We start from the raw sequence: 22570 nt of genomic DNA, 5'->3' as shown, positions 1-22570 counted from the left end.
ATCAGTAGTTGTAGGGGGCCATAGCTCTCTCGATCTAGGTAGGGTCCTACAGACTTTGTGCCTGGAATGCCCACTACTGAGGGGACCGGCATGAATGGCTTTGGTGCCAGCTACTAGAGTCAGACCAGGGGTGTAGGTGCCCCTGGCCTGTAGCGTCAGCTACTGGAGCAAGTGGGGGTCTCTTGCCTCCAGCCACTGGGGTGGGAATAGTGTGTGTCCCAAAAACTTGCTACTGGAAGGGACTAGCATGAGTGAGACAAGTGAGGGGCTCAGTGACAGCAGCTGGAGCAGGACTGCAGGTCACAGCTCGCACGCTTGGTGCCGGCTGCTGGGAGGAGGGGGTGTCCAAGTGTCTGTATCTTCTCTGAACGTGGTGTGTAGGGGAGTGTGTGTGTGGAATTTGCTAGCAAACTGCAAGCTGGACTAGCCAGCAAGTAGGACACCCTGGGTCTGGGCAGGGATATCAGGTGGGTAAGGGTCCATGCTGGTATACCCAGGGGGACTTGCGAGTGTACAGTGCCTGTGGGATGAGTGTGTGAGTGCATGTGTCTGCTAACAAGCATTGAGCTGGACAAGCTGGCAAGTAGGAGACCTGTGGAGTGGGTAAGAGGGTGGGCTTGTGAATCTAGAGAGTGCCATGTATGTACCTTCGCTAGTGACCTTTTATCTCTACCAGCCAAAGAGGAGTAAGGGGACTTGGCTGCCTATACTTATGTTTTATGCTAGTCCTATATGTAGGTGTGGTTGAAGGCAGCACCATGTCTGTGGCAGTCTGTGTAACTGGCTGTGTAAGTGTCCTCTGTGTGTGTGTGTATTGTGTTTGTGTGGCAAGGTTTTGGTAATGGGGGGGGGTACAGGGGTGGCTTCTGTGAGAAGCTGCTAGAAGCTTCCCCTGTGTCCGATAGAGCCAACGCCAGCCAGCTCTAAGACGGACCCGCCGCTGGCCAAGGCCAAGCCAATTAGCGACGGTGGTAGCACCTCTGTGATAACATATTTAAGAAGGGAAAAAAAGTTGCTGTGGCACAGAAACTGCAGCTGGAGAGACAAGTGAGAACATGTAAGAGAAACAACTATGCAGACACCAAGGTCAGTGAAGAAGGAGGTGGAGGAAGTGCTCCAGGCGCTGGAGCAGAGATTCCCCTGCAGCCCATGGTGAAGACCATGGTGAGGCAGGCTGTCCCCCTGCAGCCCATGGAGGTCCATGGTGGAGCAGATATCCACCTGCAGCCCATGGAGGACCCCACGCCAGAGCAGGTGGATGCCCGAAGGAGGCTGTGACCCCGTGGGAAGCCCGTGCTGGAGCAGGATCCTGGCAGGACCTGTGGCCCTGTGAAGAGAGGAGCCCACGTTGGGGCAGGTTTTCTGGCAGGACTTGTGACCCCGTGGGGGACCCATGCTGGAGCAGTGTGCTCCTGAAGGACTGCACGCCGTGGAAGGGACCCATGCTGGAGCAGTTCGTGAAGAACTGCAGCCCATGGGAAGGGCCCACATTGGAGAAGTTCGTGGAGGACTGTCTCCCATGGGAGGCACCCCATGCTGGAGCAGGGGAAGAGTGTGAGGAGTCCTGCCCCTGAAGAGGATGAAGCGCCAGAGACAACATGTGATGAACTAACCCCAACCCCCATTCCCCATCCCCCAGCGCCGCTGGGAGGGTAGGTAGAGAATTCGGGAGTGAAGCTGTGCCTGGGAAGAAGGGAGGGATGGGGGAAGGTGTTTTAAGATTTGGTTTTATTTCTCATTACCCTACTCTGGTTGATTGGCAATAAATTAAGTTAATTTTCCCCAAGTCAAGTCTGTTTAGCCCATGATGGTAATTGGTGAGTGATCTCTCCTGTCCTTATCTCGACCCATGAGCCCTTTGTTATATTTTCTCTCCCCTGTCCAGCTGAGGTGGGGGGGGGAGTGATAGAACAGCTTTGGTGGGCACCTGGCGTCCATCCAGGGTCAACCTGCCACAGTGTGTTTGTCTCTGGTATGCATGCTCAGCTTTGCTACTGGTTGAACCTGCAAATGGGAAAGTAGCAGCCATGTCCCTCAGCCTGGGCAGAGACCCCGTGTCCCTGGGCTCACTGGACTGGGTTCCAGTGGCCAAGCAGGAGGAAGTCCTGGGATGGGGATGCTGGAGAGGCAACTACTCCTAATATCCCTTAACAGAATAAATAACCTTTTGTCACCCGACACTAAGGGGACAGGCAGGTTCTATTTGGGATCCTTGGCAGAATGATGACGACACTATTACCAGGGGTCAAGAGCAGGAGGTACTGGTCACACCTTTTATAACATTTTGAAAGATTATTTTTGGTTTAGGAATTTCTGAAAGAGAATAGCTTTGTGTCATTTAACTTTAACAATGGTAGACAGCTCCAGTCTGAGAAGTATTTAACTGTTGATGAAATTGAAAAATAGGACTGCCTTCTTGGCTGAACAATAATCTGATCTTTTAGTACTTCATTATGCTAATAAATGCATTATGCTGGAGTACATCCCTTTTCTATCCTAAAAACTCTGACTGGGTGCTTTTTGTTCAAGCCGTTATTATTTCTTATACAGTCCCACTTCTCTCTGAATCTGTAATAGAGCATAGTCACTCTTTCTAGTGATGGGTCTATTGGTTATAGTGTTGGTCTCAGATCTCATGTCTAAAAATATCCCTGATACAATAGACACCCAGGGCTCTAGATCCCAATGTTGATGTCTGAGACTATGAGTCTCTGTCAGACTCTTAAATATATTCTCCAGTTTTCCATCAGGATTGTAGACTAAATTAACCCTTTTGAGATATAACTTAGAAAGAAAGCTAGGAACCCCCAGACTTAAAGGCATTTTTTTATACAGAATTACAGAATTGTTGAGGATGAAAGGGACCTCTTGAGATCATCTAGTCCAACTCCCCTGCTCAGTAAGGGTCATCTAGAGCAGGTTGCCAAGGACCACATCCAGTCGGATTTTGAATATCTCCATAGATGGAACTTCCACAACCTCTCTGGCAACCTGTTCCAGTATTTGACCACTCTCACACTAAAAAAGTGTTTTCTTGTGTTCAGATGGAATTTCATGTGTTTAAATTTGTGCTCATTGACTCTCGTCCTGTCACTGGGCACTACTGAGAAGAGTTCTTCATTCCCTCCCATCAGGTATTTATACACAGTGATAAGATTCCCCCTCTGAGCCTTCTCTTCTCCAGGCTAAACTGTCACAGCTCTCAGCCACTTCTCATATGAAAGATGCTCCAATCCCTTAATCATCTTTGTGGCTGTTCGCTGGACTCTCTCCAGTATGTCCATGTCTCTCTTGTACTTGGGAGCCCAGAACTGGACACAGGACTCCAGGTGTCGCCTCAACAGTGCTGGGTAGAGAGGAAGGATCACCTCCCTCAACCTGCTGGTAATGCTCTTCCTAATCCAGGCCAGGAGGCTGTTGGCCTTCTTTGCTGCAAGGGTGCATTACTGGCTCATGGTCAGCTTGGTGTCTGCTGGGACCCTCTTCTTGGGGGGAAGGTCCTTCTCTGCAGAGCTGCTTTCCAGCCAGTCAGCCCCCAGCCTGCACTGGTGCCTGGGGTTATTCCTCCCCAGGTGCAGGACTTTGCACTTCCCCTTGTTGAACTGTATGAGATTCTTCTCTGTCCATTTCTCCAGCCTGTCCAGGTCCCTCTGAATGGCATCACAACCATCTGGGGTATCAGCCACTCCTCCCAACTTTGCATTGTTTACAAACTTGCTGAGGGTGCACTCTGTCCCAGCGTACAGGTCACTAATGAAGAGGTTAAACAGTATTGGCCTCAGTATCAATCCCTGGGGTACACCACTAGTGACTTGCCTCCAACTGCACTTTGTGCCACTGATCACAACCCTCTGAAGTCCTGTGTGGGCTTCCTTTCTGGGCTCTACTTGTTCCTTCTCTGAGCGTTTGAAGTTCTTCCTAGTGTTATTTTTTGTTAGATAAGTCATCTTAACCTGAACAACTCCTCAGGGAGACCTTAAATGTGCAGGTGGCCTCTAGTCTGCCCAGATTTACATTGTGTCAAATTTTTCTTTTGCATGCATCAGTGGGATGTTTCTGTTCTCTTTCCCAATCCTATATGGCAGAAATATCATCCTTGATGATATGAAGAAGAAAAACCTTGTTTCATCTGGGTAGATCAGTAGCTGAGATCCATTCGGAATTGTAGGTTTCATTTGTATCTGTTTGATAGGGCTTTATTGACGATTCAGTTTTCATTCTATCTAAAATGCAGTTCAATAGGTTTTTCTGGGACATGTTCAGATATGTGTTCAACTCATGATGCAATATGGAGTCTATTATTTTATTCAGAGATTTATCACTCTAGCAGTGAGAATTTGTATGAGTTCTGGCATGATTTTGAATGACATAGAGCCTAAGTAAGGGCTTCTCAGTCTAGTCATAACAAATAAATCTGAAGTAGTCATTGAAAAAAAATGTTTTTCTAAGTGTTTTCTTAAACAATGTAAGCTTGTTTAATATGTGAGGTTATAGGTTAAAACTCATTACCTTCCATTTATAAGCAATGAAAATAGTATCTTAGAATCTTTGTGCCTTCAGAAACTGTATGTAAGTTCATAAGCACAATATGCCCAAGTGCCTATTCTCTGTTATGGTGTAAATGCTAGGAAGAAAATGGCTCTTAGAATTATTAATTGATTTGGAATGGGATTTTTAAATTCTATGAAAATAATTTAGCCAATACAAATACTTTTGAAAACTCAATTTCTTATGTTCTTATGTTCTTATGTCACAGAAATTTGTCTCTGGATAAAGACATGCTTAATTTTGAACTGTTGTTAATAGCATGTCAGAATGTGTGAGAAAGGCTGATAGCTTGGTCAGTATTTTTTTAAGCAATAGAAAAAAAGGTGATCAGTATGCCTTTAGTGTAAATAAATAGCCTTAATTTTGTTTGTTAATAGAAATAGGCAATTTAGATACAGAAATAGAAATTATTGTTGTTTATCATGCTTTTCATGGAAAACTAAACTCTAAAAATGTACTGTTATAGTAACATTCTTCTTTGATATTTTTTCCAAGTTCTTTGATGTAATATCAACTACTGAGAAACCATTGGCAGAGCAAGACTGGTATCATGGTGCAATTCCAAGAATAGAAGCCCAGGAGCTGTTAAAACAGCAAGGAGACTTCTTGGTGCGAGAGAGCCATGGGAAACCTGGTGAATATGTCCTTTCTGTGTTTTCAGATGGACAACGGAGACACTTTATCATACAATATGCTGATGTACGTCTCTGATATAGTACTAAATATTCAGTGTTAGGAAGTTAATTATTTCAGCTAAACAATTTAGGATCTACATAATTTACTATGACACATAGATTTAGCCTTTATATGAAAATATGAAAGCTGTTGGAAATATTTCCATCAGTGCTCAAATTGGAGGAAAAGGTAATTTTTGGGAATAAAAGAAAAATATGAAGTATGAGGCTATTCTACATCTTTTAGCCTATGTTGAAAAACCAAGATATTTCTGTAAATGTTTTGAAATCCAGAACTTATTACTACTAATTTATGCATGTATATTTAGTTATTTTTAAACCTATTTTCACAGTTGGTGCTTATTAGGCTACTTTTAATTCAGATTATAAAGATTCCATTGAATCTTCCCAAAAAATGGAAACATTCACTCAGGAGAAAATATTCTGTGCTGTTTTGTATATAGCTGGGAATTGAAGTCCATGCTGCTTTGGAGATACATGTGTTCTTTTTAGCCTTGTGGATGTTGTTTTGTTCAGCAGAACACAAATGCTTGTGAATATTACATAGCATGTATGCTTCTGAGTAAAGACCAAAATTGATCCCTTTGTTTCTCTAACTTAGGAAAAACTGGTCATTTTAAACTACATTAATATTTATTTGCTTTCACCCAATGTATTACTTTTTATTTTTAATGCATTTCTTGGTTTTATTTATATATGTATTTTTCTTTTTACCTTTCAGAATTTCAAACTCATTCAAAATAAGATAGTGCTCATAACATTACTAGAAATGCTTCTAGTTCTTTACTCTGTGAATATAGGTACAATATACCAGCAAATCAGTCTCAGTTTTGATTCAGCAATACTGACAAAACATACTTCAGTCTGATACAATAAAAATCTCCCAAACATCAGTCAAACTATACAGACAAATTTACAAATTTGGTAGCATAACTATGTTTACACTATGTTTCCCGGTCTAAATCCCCAGCTGATGCAGCATACCTGGGGAATTCAGTATTGTGTTGCTGGTTTATTTTTTTTTAATGAGGGGTAGTGGTATTGTTCAAACTTCATATAAGTTGAAAGGTTTTTTTATAGGGTCAATATGGACACTGGTCTATCTGGGGTTTTTGTTAATTTTCACCCACAGCTTTCCTTTTAGGATTTAACAATTGACAAAAAGTCAGTGTTTATTTTATTTTATTTTTATGACCTTAAAGTATTTTGGTTTATCAGAGTGCTGAATGAGAAAATAAGAGCAATAAAACTACCTATACCTAGATACACACAGTCTTATAAGATCCTTGGAGCTCTGATCCTTACTCAGCAGAATTAAATGCATGTTATGTGCTTAGTGTGGCTGAAATAATTTTGTGTAAATCATTGTATGTCATACTCCAGTGGGGCTTCAAAAAATGTAGACTGGGACTGGGCTTTGAAGTCAGTTAAAATAGAGATTTTTTTTAATAAGTATTACTTTGAGGCTACCCTTATCTGTAATCTGACGCTTTTTAATATCCACTTTTCCAAGAAAAATTTACAGAACTGTAAATAAATTCCCATAATTTCACTACTTTCTCTTAGGTGTTATATTAGAAATGTAAGATTGATACTGTTTAATATTGCACAATCCAAACATTATCAGGTCACTAGATCTCTCTGCTTGTACATTTAGTAATAACACCTTATGTTCATCCGCTCTTGGGATTAATTTGTGGGAGATTTTCTTGACAATCATGGAAGCTAAAACCTTTTTTTCTTAAAGAAATGCAAGACTCCTTATGCATTCTTATGGGTTGAATGATCTACATTTATTGTGAAAAAAAAAGCTTTAATTTTTTTTAAAAAAAGCTTATTAACCCTAAAAAGCATTTAATAAGTGGTGGGATTGTTATGGCCATATGACAAGAATGACTGGATTCATTAACATCTTGGTAGGGAAGTTTGCTGAGAGTAAAGTGTAATAATTTTTTTTCACATTGGTATAAGTAGTGTTGAATCAGGTCTCTGTGACTGGTCAAATCACACTCTTGCATCACTGACAGGTTTGGTCCCCATTGGCCTTAAATTTTCTTCTGAGTCAAAGACTACAGAGCAGAAGTACAACATATACCTGTTTTAACGGTAGTCCTTTAATTGCATAAGTATTCTTTCTAGTTTTGCAAATATTTTTAAGTGCTAATCCCAATAAAAGTATTTGCATTATAAATCAGTTCATCCTTCAGTTTTAAGCATCAAAATTCATTGCTGTCACTGAGGGCTACTCTGTTTTTCACTGTTCCTCTTTGAGGCTATGCTATTTTCAAACTGTTGTTTGTTAGTGATTTTAATCAGGATCCCATGTAAATACACAGCATAAAAGAATGTTGTCTGCCCTGAAGGTAAGTAAGCTTAAATGGCAGCAGATGAGTGCAAGGCTGGGTCTGGTATGAGGAAATGTTATGCAGTACTGGTTATTGTGCTAGGCAGACTCTCGGGACATGAGTACCCTAACCATGCTAAAGTTCATCAGAACAGATATTTGAAGGGGGTTGTTTGAAAGGAACGGAGACTAGTGTTACTGGGCAAGCAAAGCTGAGTCAGTATTAATTAGTGAATAACGTTAGGGGAATAAACCACAAGTATTTTAGACTGTGAAAGCATGTTTACAATAGAGAACCAGTAATAAGATAAAAATAAGTGACGTGACCAAGCTCTCTTTACTAATAGTGATAAAACATTACAGGAAATGGATGTGTTTATTTCTAATGAAGAGAAACTTGGTATAATGCATTCTGCAAAGAATTTAACTGTAAGTGTTAGAAAAAAAATAAATCTGCATGGCAGTGGTAGAGGTTTTCATTGCCCAGTTTTGTAAATGAACCTGAATCACCATCTTTGCTTTTTTTTTTATTGTGGTAGAAGTGTTATTAAATTGATTAGGATAGAGTTTTAATTCTGTAAAAGCAAACTTTTCTTTATTTTGTTACTAGTGATGAAAGCTAGGTAATGTTCTTTTACAGTTTCTTCTTTGAAATTTTGGTTGTACAGAAACAATTATTTCCTTTTACTTCCATACAGAATCAGTATCGTTTTGAAGGAACTGGGTTTCCAACTATTCCTCAGCTCATAGACCATCATTACACAACAAAGCAAATTATTACAAAGAAATCAGGTGTTGTTCTGCTGAATCCTGTTGTTAAGGTAACACATGCATTCCAAGAATTCTATTAAACTGAAAGTATTTTGGGGTTTGTATTATCATTTAACATATGTTCCTTGTGATGACGAGTGGTAATATTAAGTAGGTTGTAGAATATTTGTATATGCTATTAAGTCAATAATTTGAGTACTGGAACTATCTCAGTTGCTGGCTTCTAGACAGAAGACACTGCAGTTTTCTTTAGTGTTTATTTCAGCATGCAAATTCTTGGAAGATTTTTTGTTCTTGCTCACTGTTCTGTGAATCTCCATTCTTTTTCTGAATGTTTTCAGCCTTCTCTACTCTGCCCAATGCATTCCTCCAAAATAACACTCCATCCTGATTTATATAATAAATAATTGCCATCCTGAAAGAATGGCATTCAGAGTCTCCCAAAACATCCTTGTACTTCTTTTTTTTCTTTTCTCTGCTTTTGAGTTTCCCGTTTGGATTCCACTATGGACTATGTAACTGAAAATATTAGTTCATTGTCCATAACATTGTAATGAAGAAGTTGTCTGAATAAAAATGGTTTTCTTTAAGTGGTAAAATTCTCAAATCACAGTTTCATTTCTGTTTTAGATCTCATATATAAGGTACTGATATAGACATGGAAACAGGTACTGTCCCGCCAGCATCATTGCAAATTTGAAATAAAACCTTTTAATCTGTAAGCCACTTCAGAATGTCTTTCAGAATAGAAACAAAAAAGGATAATAAAATATATCACCATTTAGAAAGCTTAACAGTCTCCTTGCATTCTTCCAGTAGTTTTGTGGTTAGTATTTACTCGGTTGATATTTCATTCATAAACCAACTCTTTTCAACTTAATCTTTCTGTTTTAACTATGAGTTAGCCATTTGTTCTTAATGAAAAAAAATTGACTGGTTTCAAGCACACTTAAGGCACATTTTACATTCTACAAAATTTTAGAAAGCATAACATTATAATTCAGAGTTAGTTTCCTTCTCCAAAATCCTAGTTCTTTTCCTCTAATAATCCTAAGAAATTAAAGCATATTTCTGTTATTCTCAAAATTAATGTATTTTAATGCTTACCTGTGCTTGCTTTAATAATAATTAAAAAATAAAAAAGAGCAAGAGTTAGCTGTTAAAATGAAAGCCTTTTTTTCTTCATAGCTTTTAACATCTATATACTTATTCTCTATATTGCATATATGTTCAACATGTTTTTATGGACACTTGCTAGCTTTAGTAAATGTATATGGACAATTTTGATCAAATCAAAAATGAAAGTTATTTCTTCTAGGTAACTCTTAAAACTTGAATGACCTTTGCTTTTTGTCTGCTTTGATTATAAAGATATTGAAAATTTATTACATCTTATGTGAGTTGTACACTGTGGTCTATTTGTGAAGTGCATTTATTCTGCTTATTTCCTGGGGAATTTCAACATTTATTGAAGTTGATATGTAGGGAGGTTTTTTAGGTCTTAATTGATACATATTTTCTCTATTATATATAATTTTTAATTTTAAAGAGTGGGGCTTTGCAAATACTCATTTTTGGTTAATGTCTTGCTGATTGCAAAACTGATATTTTATTTATTGAACATAATATATTGTTTTAAGTTCATTATTGAATATATGGGAAAGCTTAGGATTTTATCTTTGATATGCAAATAATTATATTTTGATATAAACTGTTTGTTGCATTAAAGGGTAAAGAAGTTTGGCAGAAAATAAACCCCCTTGCGTTCCAGCTTATCCTCAGATGTCAGAGGGGCTGGGGGCAGCTAGGTTTAATTTCTGAGTGATGTCCAATTCAACGCTATAAGTCCGGTCGCGTTCAATATGCTGAACTATCACGATGACGGATACACTTAATAGCGTACTGCACTCTCAGCTTAGCTGCGTTCAATGCACGAGAATTACCAGACTTAGGGAGTTTGATTGCGTTAAATGAACTATCACAACTAGATTAATGAGCAGCGCAGTTTATTAAAGCAACAGTACAGGTTCTTTTGGATTGCCAGTGATAAACACACTGTCTGCAAAGCACGTGCAAATAATAATACAGTTGACTACAAGCACACTAAATTATGGAAAAACTCTATAGAGATTTCCAAGTTTCCTGGGGAAGCGCTTGGTATGACTAAGGGTTCGAATCTTACCCAATAGGCGTCCCTATTGGGGGGAAGAGAGGTTCAGCCCATTGACTGATCCCAGAAGTCAGCAATGTCCTCCCAACTTGTCTATGATGGTGTCTTCCCTAACATTCCTCCTTTCTTAAGCCCTTTTATATTTTCTTATTTTTTAGGTGGAGCTTGAGTGACTCTAGTCATACATACCTTTACTATGATTGGTATAAAGTTCTCTCGCTTTACTTTTAAAGGTATATGCTAGGGAAAACTCAGAGCGCATGCTCAGTGAGGGGTGGTCGCACCTTGAAGGCGGGTAGCCTTTGGGATGGAGGTGTATTTTGGTATTATAATGAGATTATAATAAGCAAAGTTCACCCAGAGAACATGATTTAGCATGTCACTACTCCAGAACTGAGCACTTATGATATAAATCAGATGTAAGGCCATAGCGTTGACAGAACCCTATTGTTTCACCTCCTTGCTTCAGTGGATTCAATGCAGGGACCTTCCATTCTTGTTCCAGTAGTTCCAGTTCCCCATCCCTGCAGTGATATCACAGAGCCTGGACGTGGTGTCTCCACTCCGCTCCACCCTCCGTGTTGTTTCTCAGAGTCAGCATACCAAGCTCTCCTGGTGTTGCTAACATCTAAGGTTGCAGGTTATGTTGCTTAGGGAATTATTATGGAACAGATTTCTTGCATATCCACTGCATTCCACCCTGGAGGTTTACCTTCCCTTAAGGGGACACACACACACCCCCCTATCAATAAGTCACCTCCAGCAATCATTCCACACTGTTTAAGCTAAAGATAAAAGGCTGTCAAACCAAAAATGAAATCTTTTTATGTCTGTTTGCAAATTCCTTTTATAATACTATAATTATTTTAAAAATTTAATGCTTTGTCTGTTTCCTGGCTTTTTTTCTGGCTTTGTATAATATACATATTACTGCAGAGCTTTCAGTGTATAAAAGCATTTTTCAATGTATAAAAGCCTGTGAGAACAGCCCTATTTTAACAAATGTAAAATGATAATGTAGTATGTTACTACATGCTAAATGATAACAGAATTTATTCTTAGTTATTCTGTTTGTTAAACGGGCCTGGAAAACATAATTTCTTCATTCTCTGTTGTTTACTTGGAATGCAAGGAACTTTCATATTCTTAACATTTTGTTTCATTTTGGTAAATTTTTTTTAATAAAGTTATGTTTTATTTATACATAGTTTTATGTAACTATGTATAGTCAAAGAATTTTTCTAGTACATACACTATTGGTAAAATATGGTCCCAGATCAGTTTCTTGAACATTTCTGCATTACTTTACTTGAGCTCATGTCCTTTGAGGTGTAAATGCACTTATGAATAGTTTAAAATCCCTCGGTGATAACCAGTCCTTATATGACATAGAAACTGTACAGACACGTATGATATTTTGTGGCAGGTCTTTTCATGTCTGAAATCCGTACCACTACAAATGCATCCATCATATCATAACCTCCTTACAAAACGGACTGAGGGCCACTGAGTTAGTTTCAGTATTAACTTAAACTAGAGCAAATTTTAGCACTGAGGGTGATGCTAGTCTTCTGTCTTATAACCAGGTGGTAATTGCTTGCAGTTGTAGTGATGAAGTACTTTCATTACTCAGGTTTTCCCAAGTGCTGCAAATAATCATCATCCATCCATAAAATCCCATCATACAGGTTCTATATTTGGTGATATGACTTCCTTTGTGGTGATGTGCTTCAGTGTTAATAGTCAAGAGTAATTCCTTTAGGGTTCATGAATTTTTCAACTTTCATCAGGTTACATGAAGTAACAGAAAGGATGTCTATGATATTATTGATGGTTAGTGCTAAAAAGAATACTGAGTGCTAGGAAACTTTATGGTTTTAGTATATGTGTAACACATAAATTGTATGTTTGCTTTTAAAAAATTAAGAATTATGATCTTGAGTGTCTAATAGCTACTTATACCATGTGTAAACTAAAAACAATATATAATGCACTTTAAATGCTTCATGACCAGCAGTTTGAATCAAATAAGAAATTGAAAAGTGTGTTAGCTAAATATTTTTAAATGGTTTAGAGCAGTTGTTTTAAAATTGTTTTAACTGTCGTAGATCTTTGCAACAACTTTTTTTTCTGACTTATGTTTTTTTGTTCTCCCAACTGATCAAAATGAGTTCTGGAAAAATGTACTTCAGAATTAAGAAAAAAGTGTGTTGTGAGCTTTCCTTTTTAATTTTCAGCCTTCATGAGTTTTGCAAGTTAAAAGTTATTGTATCTGATCATAAGAGAAATTATTTATTAGTAACTGGGGTTCTTCTCAGTGTGCTATCCATATTTGTATTCCATTGTATCTGCACAAGTTCATCAAATGGCTGAAAAAAAATCTACCACTAAATGTGGTTATTTGTATACTGCTTATTTGTTTACCCATTGCACTGTGAATAATTTCAAAGTGAGCAGTTCAGTCAGAAATAGCTCTTGGATTCCTAAATAAATAGCCACTATTGATCAAACAAAACAAGTTCTTTCCTAAGTATCTACAGTAATATAGCATTTGTTACAGATGTGTGTGGATCTCCAGGAGCTATCTTGCAGTTGCCAAAACTACGATTCCTCTTTAAGGATTTCTTCCACTCTAATGCAGTTAACTTTCCTGGCAGTTCATCACTGAGATATATTATTCTACAAGATCAATCCACAAAAGAATTAAACTTCTTTGGTGAAGTCCACTGTCTTCTGACACTTCAGCTGTGAAGGAGCAAAGGATAAGCTCAGAAGAAGCTGCAAACTTACAAGGACAGAGCTATTTTCTTGCATCAAATATATGTATCAAATGTATGTAGTAGTGCCTGAATTCTCAAGAAGCTGAATCTGAGAGAGTATTTAAATGTTGATTAAGAAGTAATTCAGTGACCACGTGGTGGGTTGACATTGGCTGGCTACCAGGTGCCCAGCAAGCCGCTCTCTCACTCCGCCTCCTCAGCAGGACAGGGGGAGAAAATAAGATTAAAAACTTGTGGGTCAAGATAAAGGCAGTTTAATGAAAGCAAGCAAAGGCAGCATGTGGAAGCAAAGCAAAGCAAAAAGATTTATTCTCTACTTCCCATCAGCAGGCAATGTCCAGCCACTTCCTGGGAAGTAGGGCCTCAGTACATGTAGCGGTTGTTTCAGAAAACAAATGCCCCCCACCTTCTCCTTTCTCTTAGCTTTTATTGCTGAGCATGACATCATATTGTATGGAATATTGCTTTGGTCAGTTTGGGTCAGCTGTCCTGGCTATGTCTCCTCCTACCCCAGCCTACTGGCCTCTGGGGTCAGGGGGAGTTGGAGAGACAGCCTTGATGCTGTGGGAGCACTGCTCAGCAGTAGCCAAAATATTGGTGTGTTACCATCACTGTTCTAACCGCAAATGCAAAGCACAGCACTATGAGGGCTGCTATGAGGAAAGTTAATTCCATCCCAGCCAGACCCAATACAATCTCCACCCCTTATTCCATACTGTTTGTGTCATGCTGAGGTCCCACATTAACTAACTGATACATTTATATATCTTCTGACCATCCCCTTGTATCTCTTTCTCATTCCTGAAATCCCCTCTTACCAACACTTACAACTTATACTACATACTTTATACCCAACATATGGATTTATACATTCTCATTAACTACTATCCTCTGTCCCTTAACATATATATAGATATTATTTTCCCATTCCATGGGTTTCTGCCACTCCCCTGCAAAATACCCATAAGAACAGGCTATGACTTGGGTCCCATCTGTCAAGGTGGTTGCTCAGGACAGGAGAAGCAGTGTGACTGATTGTTAGGTGCCAACACCAGCTCGGTTTGGGTTACTGCTGAACTCACCCAGTTCTTTGCAAAGATCATTCTGTCAGTTCAGGTGGTTCCTGCTGCATTACTTCCTACAACATACAACTCACATCACAGATTATTTTTCCCCCAAGGTTAAATCTCCTTGAGGCACACACTGGGTCTCCCCATCCTTCCGCATTACCCACCAAGTACACCCAAAGCCTTGAGTGAAGACAAACCCACAAATGGACTTGCCTTTTCCCAAGGGAGGAGCAATCCACACCACCTTCCCCAGCCACTTCCCTATGTACACTACAGGGACCTTCTCTCCTCCCACAGTATGTAGGGGTTTTGTTTGGGCAGTACTGGGATGGTTAGCAGATCCTTTGGTGTTTACCAGCCAAGTGGCTTCTGCTAAATTTATATCCCAGTGCTTCCATGCCCCATTGCCCAATGCTCTCAACATAGTCTTTAACAGTCCATTATATCTCTCAATCTTTCTGGAGGCTTGTGAGTGATACGGGATGTGATATACACCCAATCCATGCCATGTTTCTTTGCCCAGGAGTCTATGAGGTTATTTCGGAAATGAGTCCCATTGTCTGATTCAGTTCTTTCTGCGGTGCCATGTTGCCATAGAACTTGCCTTTCACAGCCCAGGATGGTGTTTTGGGCAGTGGCATGGTCAACAGTGTATGTTTCCAGCCACCTGGTAGTCGTTTCCACCATGGTGAGTATGTAGCACTTGCCTTGGGTTTGTGGCAGTGGTTCAATATAGTCAATTTGTCAGGCCTTGCCATATCGAAAACACAGCCACCGCCCTCTATTGCAGGAAGACTTTACTTGCATGGCTCGCTAGATTGCGGTGCATGTTTCACATTCATGGGTGAGCCGTGTGATGGCCTTCATGGTCAGGGCTTGTCGCGGGGGGATTTAAAGAGAGAGAGAGAGAAATGAGAGGTTTGGATTGTTTAAAGAATCACCTCCAATAGTATTAGCAATAGAAAAATGATTTTATAGAAATTTATATGAAAGTGCGACTTCACAGAATTCGATGGCAAGGTTCACTCTATTATTACTTAGTACATGGATGAAATGCACACAGGAAAATTAAATCAGAATCAGACTAAACTTATGTATATAGGGACCGAAAACATAATAGGGTAAAAGGGAATGTGGGAAAGGGTAAGGGAGACCCTCCCATTGAGTCACAAGGTTCAGAGAAGACCCCCTTGCTTTCTAAACTCCTGTTGGAGTCTAGGTGCGGCTGGATCAACTCCTAGTCCCAGACTTGGGCAACAGTTTATATCTAAAGGGATTATGAGTATAATAGCAGCCTAAAATTCATTCACAGTTGAATAAAAATCACGACCGAAATTTAAGTATAAATTTGAAAGTAATAACTTATAATATACTTGCTATAATATACTTAACTTTTAATATACTTACTGTAGACTATTCAGGTTAGTACATGCACGTGCATAAAGACACTAAGAGGAATACATATGAGAGAGTAAAAGAGAATAAAAGAGAGTGAAAGAGAGAGAAAAAGAGGTATACCTGTTAAAAATTCCCCTCGAGGTCAGTGAAAATATTCACGTCAAATGCTTCGGCATTTGTCTCAATGGGCAAAGGGTCAAGCCTCAAGGAGCGAAGAGAATCAGCCCAGGTCATGTCGGCTTTGGGTGACAGACCTCCAATTTTCACAAACAGGAAAGTTTGCAAGCTCTGAGAGGTGTCCCACTCAGAGGGAGATGCTGGTCACAGCCTGCTGCGGTCCAGGAGAGCTCAAAGGGCCTCACTTAGTACCACTGTTTATAGGTTTGGGAGATGATTGACTTGTCATCAACAAAGTGCTGGTATCCCAGCTGTGCTGGAAAATTCCAAGACTGTTGGAGAATAACTCAAAACATAGATACGGGATGCTCCAAGATTGTCAGGGGAGGATTGTAATGTCTCGAAGGTTGTTATGAGAGAGAACTGGCTGCAGGTTGTTATGAGAACTGGCTATCTCTACTCCCGTCCCCCCACCTTCGCCGGGCAGCAGGAGTCCTTGAGACGCACAGCATATCTCCCTGTCTTAGCTGTGTAAGAGTTCCTGGCACAGTCAAGGGTTGCTTAACTGCCCGACTCATTACACTTATGCTAAGGCCTAGCGAGCCTTCCTGAGTTCGTAAATCAGCCTGGAGAGGGGGAAAGAAATGCACCACCACAGGGCTACCTCTTGATCACCAGCCCATCTATATGTTGCATCTCTCCCTAGATGTCCCGATGTTTTGTGGGCCCATCAAGCTACAAATAGCTCACCCTTACACTCCCAGTCTGGGGCTACCTTAGACACTTCAATTCTGGCAGCCTGGTGTACCTGCTTGTTTTGATGTTCTTCAGTAGCAGGGTTCTTGGGCAAGTGAGTATCTACATGACCTACCTTTAGAGTGATGTTTTCTACCTGAGCAGCGATGTCCTATCAAAATGCAGCAGCCCAGATAGGTTTACCTCTGCGCTGCCAATTGGTCTGCTTCCACTGCTGTAGCCACCCCCACAGGCTGTTAAGCACCATCCATGTGTCAATAGAGAGAGTATTGGCTACTTTTCTCGTTCAGCAATCTCTAGGGCCAGCTGGATGGCTTTCACTTCTGCAAACTGACTCAACTCGCCTTCTCCTTGAACAACTTCAACGACTTCTCATGTGGGACTCCACATAGCAGCTTTCCACTTCTGATGGTAAACAGAGCATAGTGCCTTTCATCTTCTTTTAAGTCATTATATGGTGTTGTCTCTTGGGCATGAGTCACCTCCTCAGGTGATGCTCCAAAGTCTCTGCCTTCTGACCAGTCCACGATCTCTTCCAGGACTCCTGGGCAGTTCGAGCATGAGCCCATTGCATGATGAAGGCTACCCACTTATTCCATGTACCAACAACTTCTGAAGCAGCTCAAATGGCCTCATATGCTGCTAGTATCTCTTTTTCAGTTGGGGTGTATGTAGTTGGCTTCTGATCCTCAATACCCCTGGCTCCAAAACTCTAGAGGTCGACCTTGGGTTTCTGCTAGTGTTTTCTGCCAGAGGCTCCAGGTGAGGCCATGCTCCCCAGCTGCAGTGTAGGGCACATTTTGCACAGCTGATCCTGTACAGATGGGCCCAAGAGCTACTGCACGATCTATCTCCTACTTGATCTGTTCAAAGGCTTGCTGTTGCTCAGGGCCCCACTCAAAATACTTCTTTTGGGTCACTCGATAAAGAGGGCTCACAAGCTGACTACAACCCAGAATGCTTATTTCCAGAAAACCACAATCCCTAGGAAAGCTTGTATTTCTTTTTTGTTAGCTGGTGGGGACATAGTTGTTATCTTATTGATCACATCCATAGGGATGTGATGACATCCATCCTGCCATTTTATGGCCAAGAACTGGATCTCCTGTGCAGGTCCTTTGACCTTGCTCTTTTTTTATGGCAAAACTGGCTTTCAGAAGAATCTGGATTACTCTTTTTCCCTTCTCAGATACTTCTTCCACTTTGTTGCCCCACACAATGATGTCATCGATGTATTGCAGATGGTCAAGGGCATCACCTGTTCCAGTGCAGCTTGGATTAGTCTCTGACAAATGGTAGGGCTGTGCTTCCACCCCTGGGGCAATCAATTCCAGGTGTATTGGACACCTCTCCACGTAAAAGCAAACTGTGGCCTGCATTCTGCTGCCAAAGGAATTGAGAAAAATCCATTGGCAATGTCAATCATAGCATACCACTTAGCTGCCTTTGACTCCAGTTCATATTGGAGCTCTAACATGTCTGGTACAGCAGCGCTCAGTGGTGGCGTGACTTCGTTCATGCCACAACGGTCTACTGTTAACCTCCACCCTCTGTCAGACTTCTGCACTGGCCATATGGGACTATTAAGGGGTGAACGAGTCTTTCTGATCATTCCTTGGCTCTCCAATTGATGATTCAGCTCATTGATGGGAACCAGGGAGTCTCAGTTGGTGTGATATTGACTGTCATGGTGTGGTATTGACCGTCGTGGTAGCAATCAAGCACCTGCTGTTCTTCGATCCATAGCAACTCCACAACAGGGGTCCTCCGAGAGACCAGACAGTGTAGACAGCTGTTTAATCATCTTCTCTGTGTTCACAGTGGCTACACCAAAAGCCCATCAATACCCTTTTGGGTCCTTGTTGTGGTTTAACCCCAGCTGCCAACTAAGCACCACACAGCCACTCGCTCACTCCCCCCATGGCGGGATGGGGGAGAGAATCGGAAGGGTAAAAGTGAGAAAACTTGTGGGTTGAGATAAAGACAGCTTGATAGGTAAAGCAAAAGCTGTGTGTATAAGCAAAGCAAAATAAGGAGTTCATTCTTTACTTCCCATCGGCAGGCAGGTGTTCAGCCATCTCCAGGAAAGCAGGGCTTCATCACACGTAACCATTACTTGGGAAGACAGACGCCATCACTCTAAACATCCCCCCTTCCTTCTTCTTCCCCCAGCTTTATATGCTGAGCATGATGTCATATGGTATGGAATATCCCTTTGGTCAGTTGGAGTCAGCTGTCCCAGCTGTGTCCCCTCCCAACTTCTTGTACACCCCCAGCCTACTCACTGGTGGGGTGGGGTGAGAAGCAGAAAAGGCCTTGACTCTGTGTAAGCACTGCTCAGCAGTAACGAAAACATCCCTGTGTTATCAACACTGTTTTCAGCACAAATCCAAAACATAGCCCCATACTAGCTTCTATGAAGAAAATTAACTCTATCCCAGCCAAAATCAGCACAGTCCTTGAAGTACCTTATCCCAAAGTAGTCTATGCCAAGAATACACGGGGCCTCCGGGCCAGTCACAATAGGATGCTTTTGCCACTCATTCCCTGTTAGGCTCACCTTAGCCTCCAACACAGACAACTGTTAGGATAACCCTGTCACTCCAGAAATCCAAATGGGTTCCATACCCTTATATCCTGATGACATTAGGGTACACTGTGCAGTACTGTCCACCAGAGTCTTATACTTCTGTGGATCTGATGTGCCAGGCAATCAAATACACACAGTCCAGTAAACCTGGTCACCCCGTTCCTCCTCCTGGATGAAGGCAGGGGCCCTCTATTTCCAGATGGAGTATTCACTGTCTGAACCTTGCACTGCCAGACCAGAGGTCCCTTCACCATAATCAAGGGAGGTGATCTCAGTCCTTTTTCTGCATCTGGGGGATTCCTGATCAGCAATTGAACTGACAGCCTTCTTGGATGTCCCCTTCTTATCAGCTGTCTTCTGTGACACATGTGATGAGGCTCTTAAGTTTAAGACATAGTTTGTATACCGACAAAAGTAATTAAAGATTTCTATTCATAGAAACCTCCTATAAGTAGGCAACTCATTAATTTATGTACCATTTAAATTAATATTCACTTACTGATACCTTGTGAAACTGATACTAACAAGGCAGCACAATTTGTGTATCCTTATCAATAAAGATGAACTTCAGTAACAAAGCTGATCAAACTTTGAATAATCCTTTGTGAAAAAATCTGGCAGGACCAAGTTACTGAATGTAATGAGTGGGTTACAGGTAGTGATTAATGTACTAATATAGTGATAACAAATCCTTTGATAGATCATTTGACTGCAGTTTATAGTGCCATTTTGTTTAACTATTCCTCTGAAGGATTATGCATCAGATTTTTTCTTCATAAACAAGACTTTGAAATGTCATGTTGTCAATATTTTCAAAAAGTCATTCACTGAAGTATTGAGTTCTGGAAATTAAGAGGTTAAAAAAAAAAACCAGTAACATTTTAGAATTCTTTTGCTTTTGCAGTACTTATTTCAATGTTAAAAAAGTATTTTGTTAATACTTCCAAGTAGTCATTTTTGGTTTTTTTCTTAAAAGCTTTATTTCTAAATAGTTTTTTTAAACTTAAACTAGAGGAAAGTGTGCACTCAGTTTGGCCATTTCTATGTGTTTATAGTGTAACAGATTCTGAATAAGGCACGCAATCAACAGAAAATATCTAGAAAATCTTACAGGTTTAGTGAACAGAAAATTTTTTATTTTTAGCAAAATCAAAAAGAGGAGATGAAGGAAATATGTTGCTTCTGGTATCTGGTCAGTGGGGCAGCAGTTTCAATCAAGAATCTTGTCTATAGGTGAAAAATCAATTAATGGTTATCGAGACGTACCTCAGAAGTCTCCCAATGCCCCAAGGAAGGGGGAATGTCTATGCATGGATCCCATCACACAGACATGATGGTGTGGTACAAAACTTCATGTGATGGTGCCTGACAGAGTGGCATGCCAGGAGTTTGGATGAATAGAGGATTCAAAGAGTCTCTAGAATGTGCACTGAGCATGGTTTACAAAAGCAGTGATCTATGTGATTTTTTTTTTTGTGGCCATGTACGTAAGAAAAAAGTCTTAGAAATTGCAGTAGAACTTATCTCCCCCTGCCCTTTCCTGGTTTTTTTCCTGCTGAATTCATGTAAATGTAAAAATGTGGAAGAAGGTAATGAATAGCTACCTTCCCAGCAAGGTGCACTGCACAGCATATTTCTTCTGTACTCTTTCTGTTCTTTCAGTTACCCAGAACGCTTCTGGATTACCTGCTGAATGGTTTCCTCTCAAAAAAAGAGAGAGAAATAAGTCAATACAAGCCTCCACCTTCCTTATGACTAGACAATAGAATTTACTGGCCATGTAGCCCAAAGGAAATATGCAGCACTGTGAAGGAGGGTACTGTGGGGGACATTCTGTCAAAGATTTTAGCCCCTCTCTTCTGATGGGAGAGAAGAACTTTTAGAGTTAAAAAAAAAAACCAACCCAAAAAACAGCCATCTTTCAGCTCCTTTTAAGATGGTCTCAAGCTTTATATTGCAAAAAGGTTATTGATCAGGCTCTATACTCAGGTTGTATTCAGTACTCTGCTAATTATCTAGGATTCAGCCAAGACAGGAGTTTTGTTTTGTTTTATTTAATTTAGTTTATTTCCCAGGGAATCAACATTTCCCTTTTTGGTCATGTGTCTCACTAATAACTAAAAAAATTAATATTGATTCTACAGCATTTAATTTTAAATTTGAAAATTGATGTGTTAAAGGCGGTGATGATGGCTGTAATGTCTTCTGTTAGGATTCAGTCTTTTGGCAAAAATAATTTATATAATATCTGGTTCTAGACAGATAATATGGCTTGACCTAGCATATTAGTTACAGACAGGTTGCACAAGAGAGATGATTTCCTGCATTAATGTCTAATTACATACAAAAGGGTTTTCTCTGTCTTTGGGAAGTAGAGATGAAGGGATTTTTTTCATATATTAGTTTGATAATTATACAGAGAATGATCATCTTTAAAATGTAAGTGCAATAATGTAGTAATAAATAGTACTGATGCAGATTAGTCAAATGTACAATTGGTCAGCACAAAATATATGTGAATAAGTCTATGTAGTTAAATCGAAAGGTGAAATTTCTACTGTCTTGTAAAGGTCATATTTCTGTAGGCACTTTGCCAAAACCCTGTGTTGTATGTTAAAATTACGTAGCATTTCGCCTAAACTGAATACCTTCTCCAGCATGTCTTCATTTGTAGCAAGATAATCATGAGTACGGTTGCAGGTTTGAACATATGCTAAAATAAAAAGTGGGTTTAGTGTATCAGTGCACAGTCCTAAATGAAAACTGGATGTTTTGAAAACATACATTTCTCTGAAATATAAGTAACTGAACAGGCATTTGCAAAATATTTTGTTGCCAGTCTCAGAAATGAAAGACCATTAGTTACGACAACTCACGGTGTGAGCACAATACAGCTGTATACATGTGTATGGTTCTTGGAATAGAGCACAGTTCCTTCAGTATAATGAATACAGGCCATCAGACAAGTAACAACTCATGCTAACATTCCACTTTCAAGACTACCAAGTATTTTTCCATCAACTTCCTAGATATCTGCAAGCAGTATAATAACTATGTCTTTCTCTATACCACACAGCAGTGAAATGTATTATTTGTGGAAGAGTAAATAAAATGATTCATGTACTAGATCAACTCATATACTGAATGCTCTGTTCTGTTCTTTGAGTTGCTTCATTTGGAAATTAAAAAAAATAATCTTCTGAATATGGGGCCCAGCTCTCAGAGCTGCTTGGCACAGGATGTACAAGATATTAAATGTCCAGTTCCCTTTGAGATGCCATGAAATTTTCCTTTGCAGTCCAGGCTGCCCCTATTTGAGCTAAAGGACTAA

At 40.1% G+C, this 22570-nt stretch overlaps 1 protein-coding gene across 1 annotated transcript in view; it reads left to right on the top strand.

The window, feature by feature from the left end:
* Window positions 1-22570, top strand: part of LOC128136117 (tyrosine-protein kinase Fer-like) — a 194526-nt gene that overhangs the window by 95455 nt on the left and 76501 nt on the right. Inside the window, exons 11-12 of the mRNA XM_052775260.1 lie at window positions 5044-5247; window positions 8286-8408. Coding sequence (XP_052631220.1) covers window positions 5044-5247; window positions 8286-8408 — 327 coding nt within the window. The remainder of the gene's footprint in view (window positions 1-5043; window positions 5248-8285; window positions 8409-22570) is intronic.

Source organism: Harpia harpyja, chromosome W (assembly GCF_026419915.1).
Source record: "Harpia harpyja isolate bHarHar1 chromosome W, bHarHar1 primary haplotype, whole genome shotgun sequence".
Classification (NCBI taxonomy): Eukaryota; Metazoa; Chordata; class Aves; order Accipitriformes; family Accipitridae; genus Harpia; species Harpia harpyja.
The sequence above is the reverse complement of the archived record's forward strand: the minus strand, read 5'-3'. Positions and strand labels throughout refer to the sequence as shown.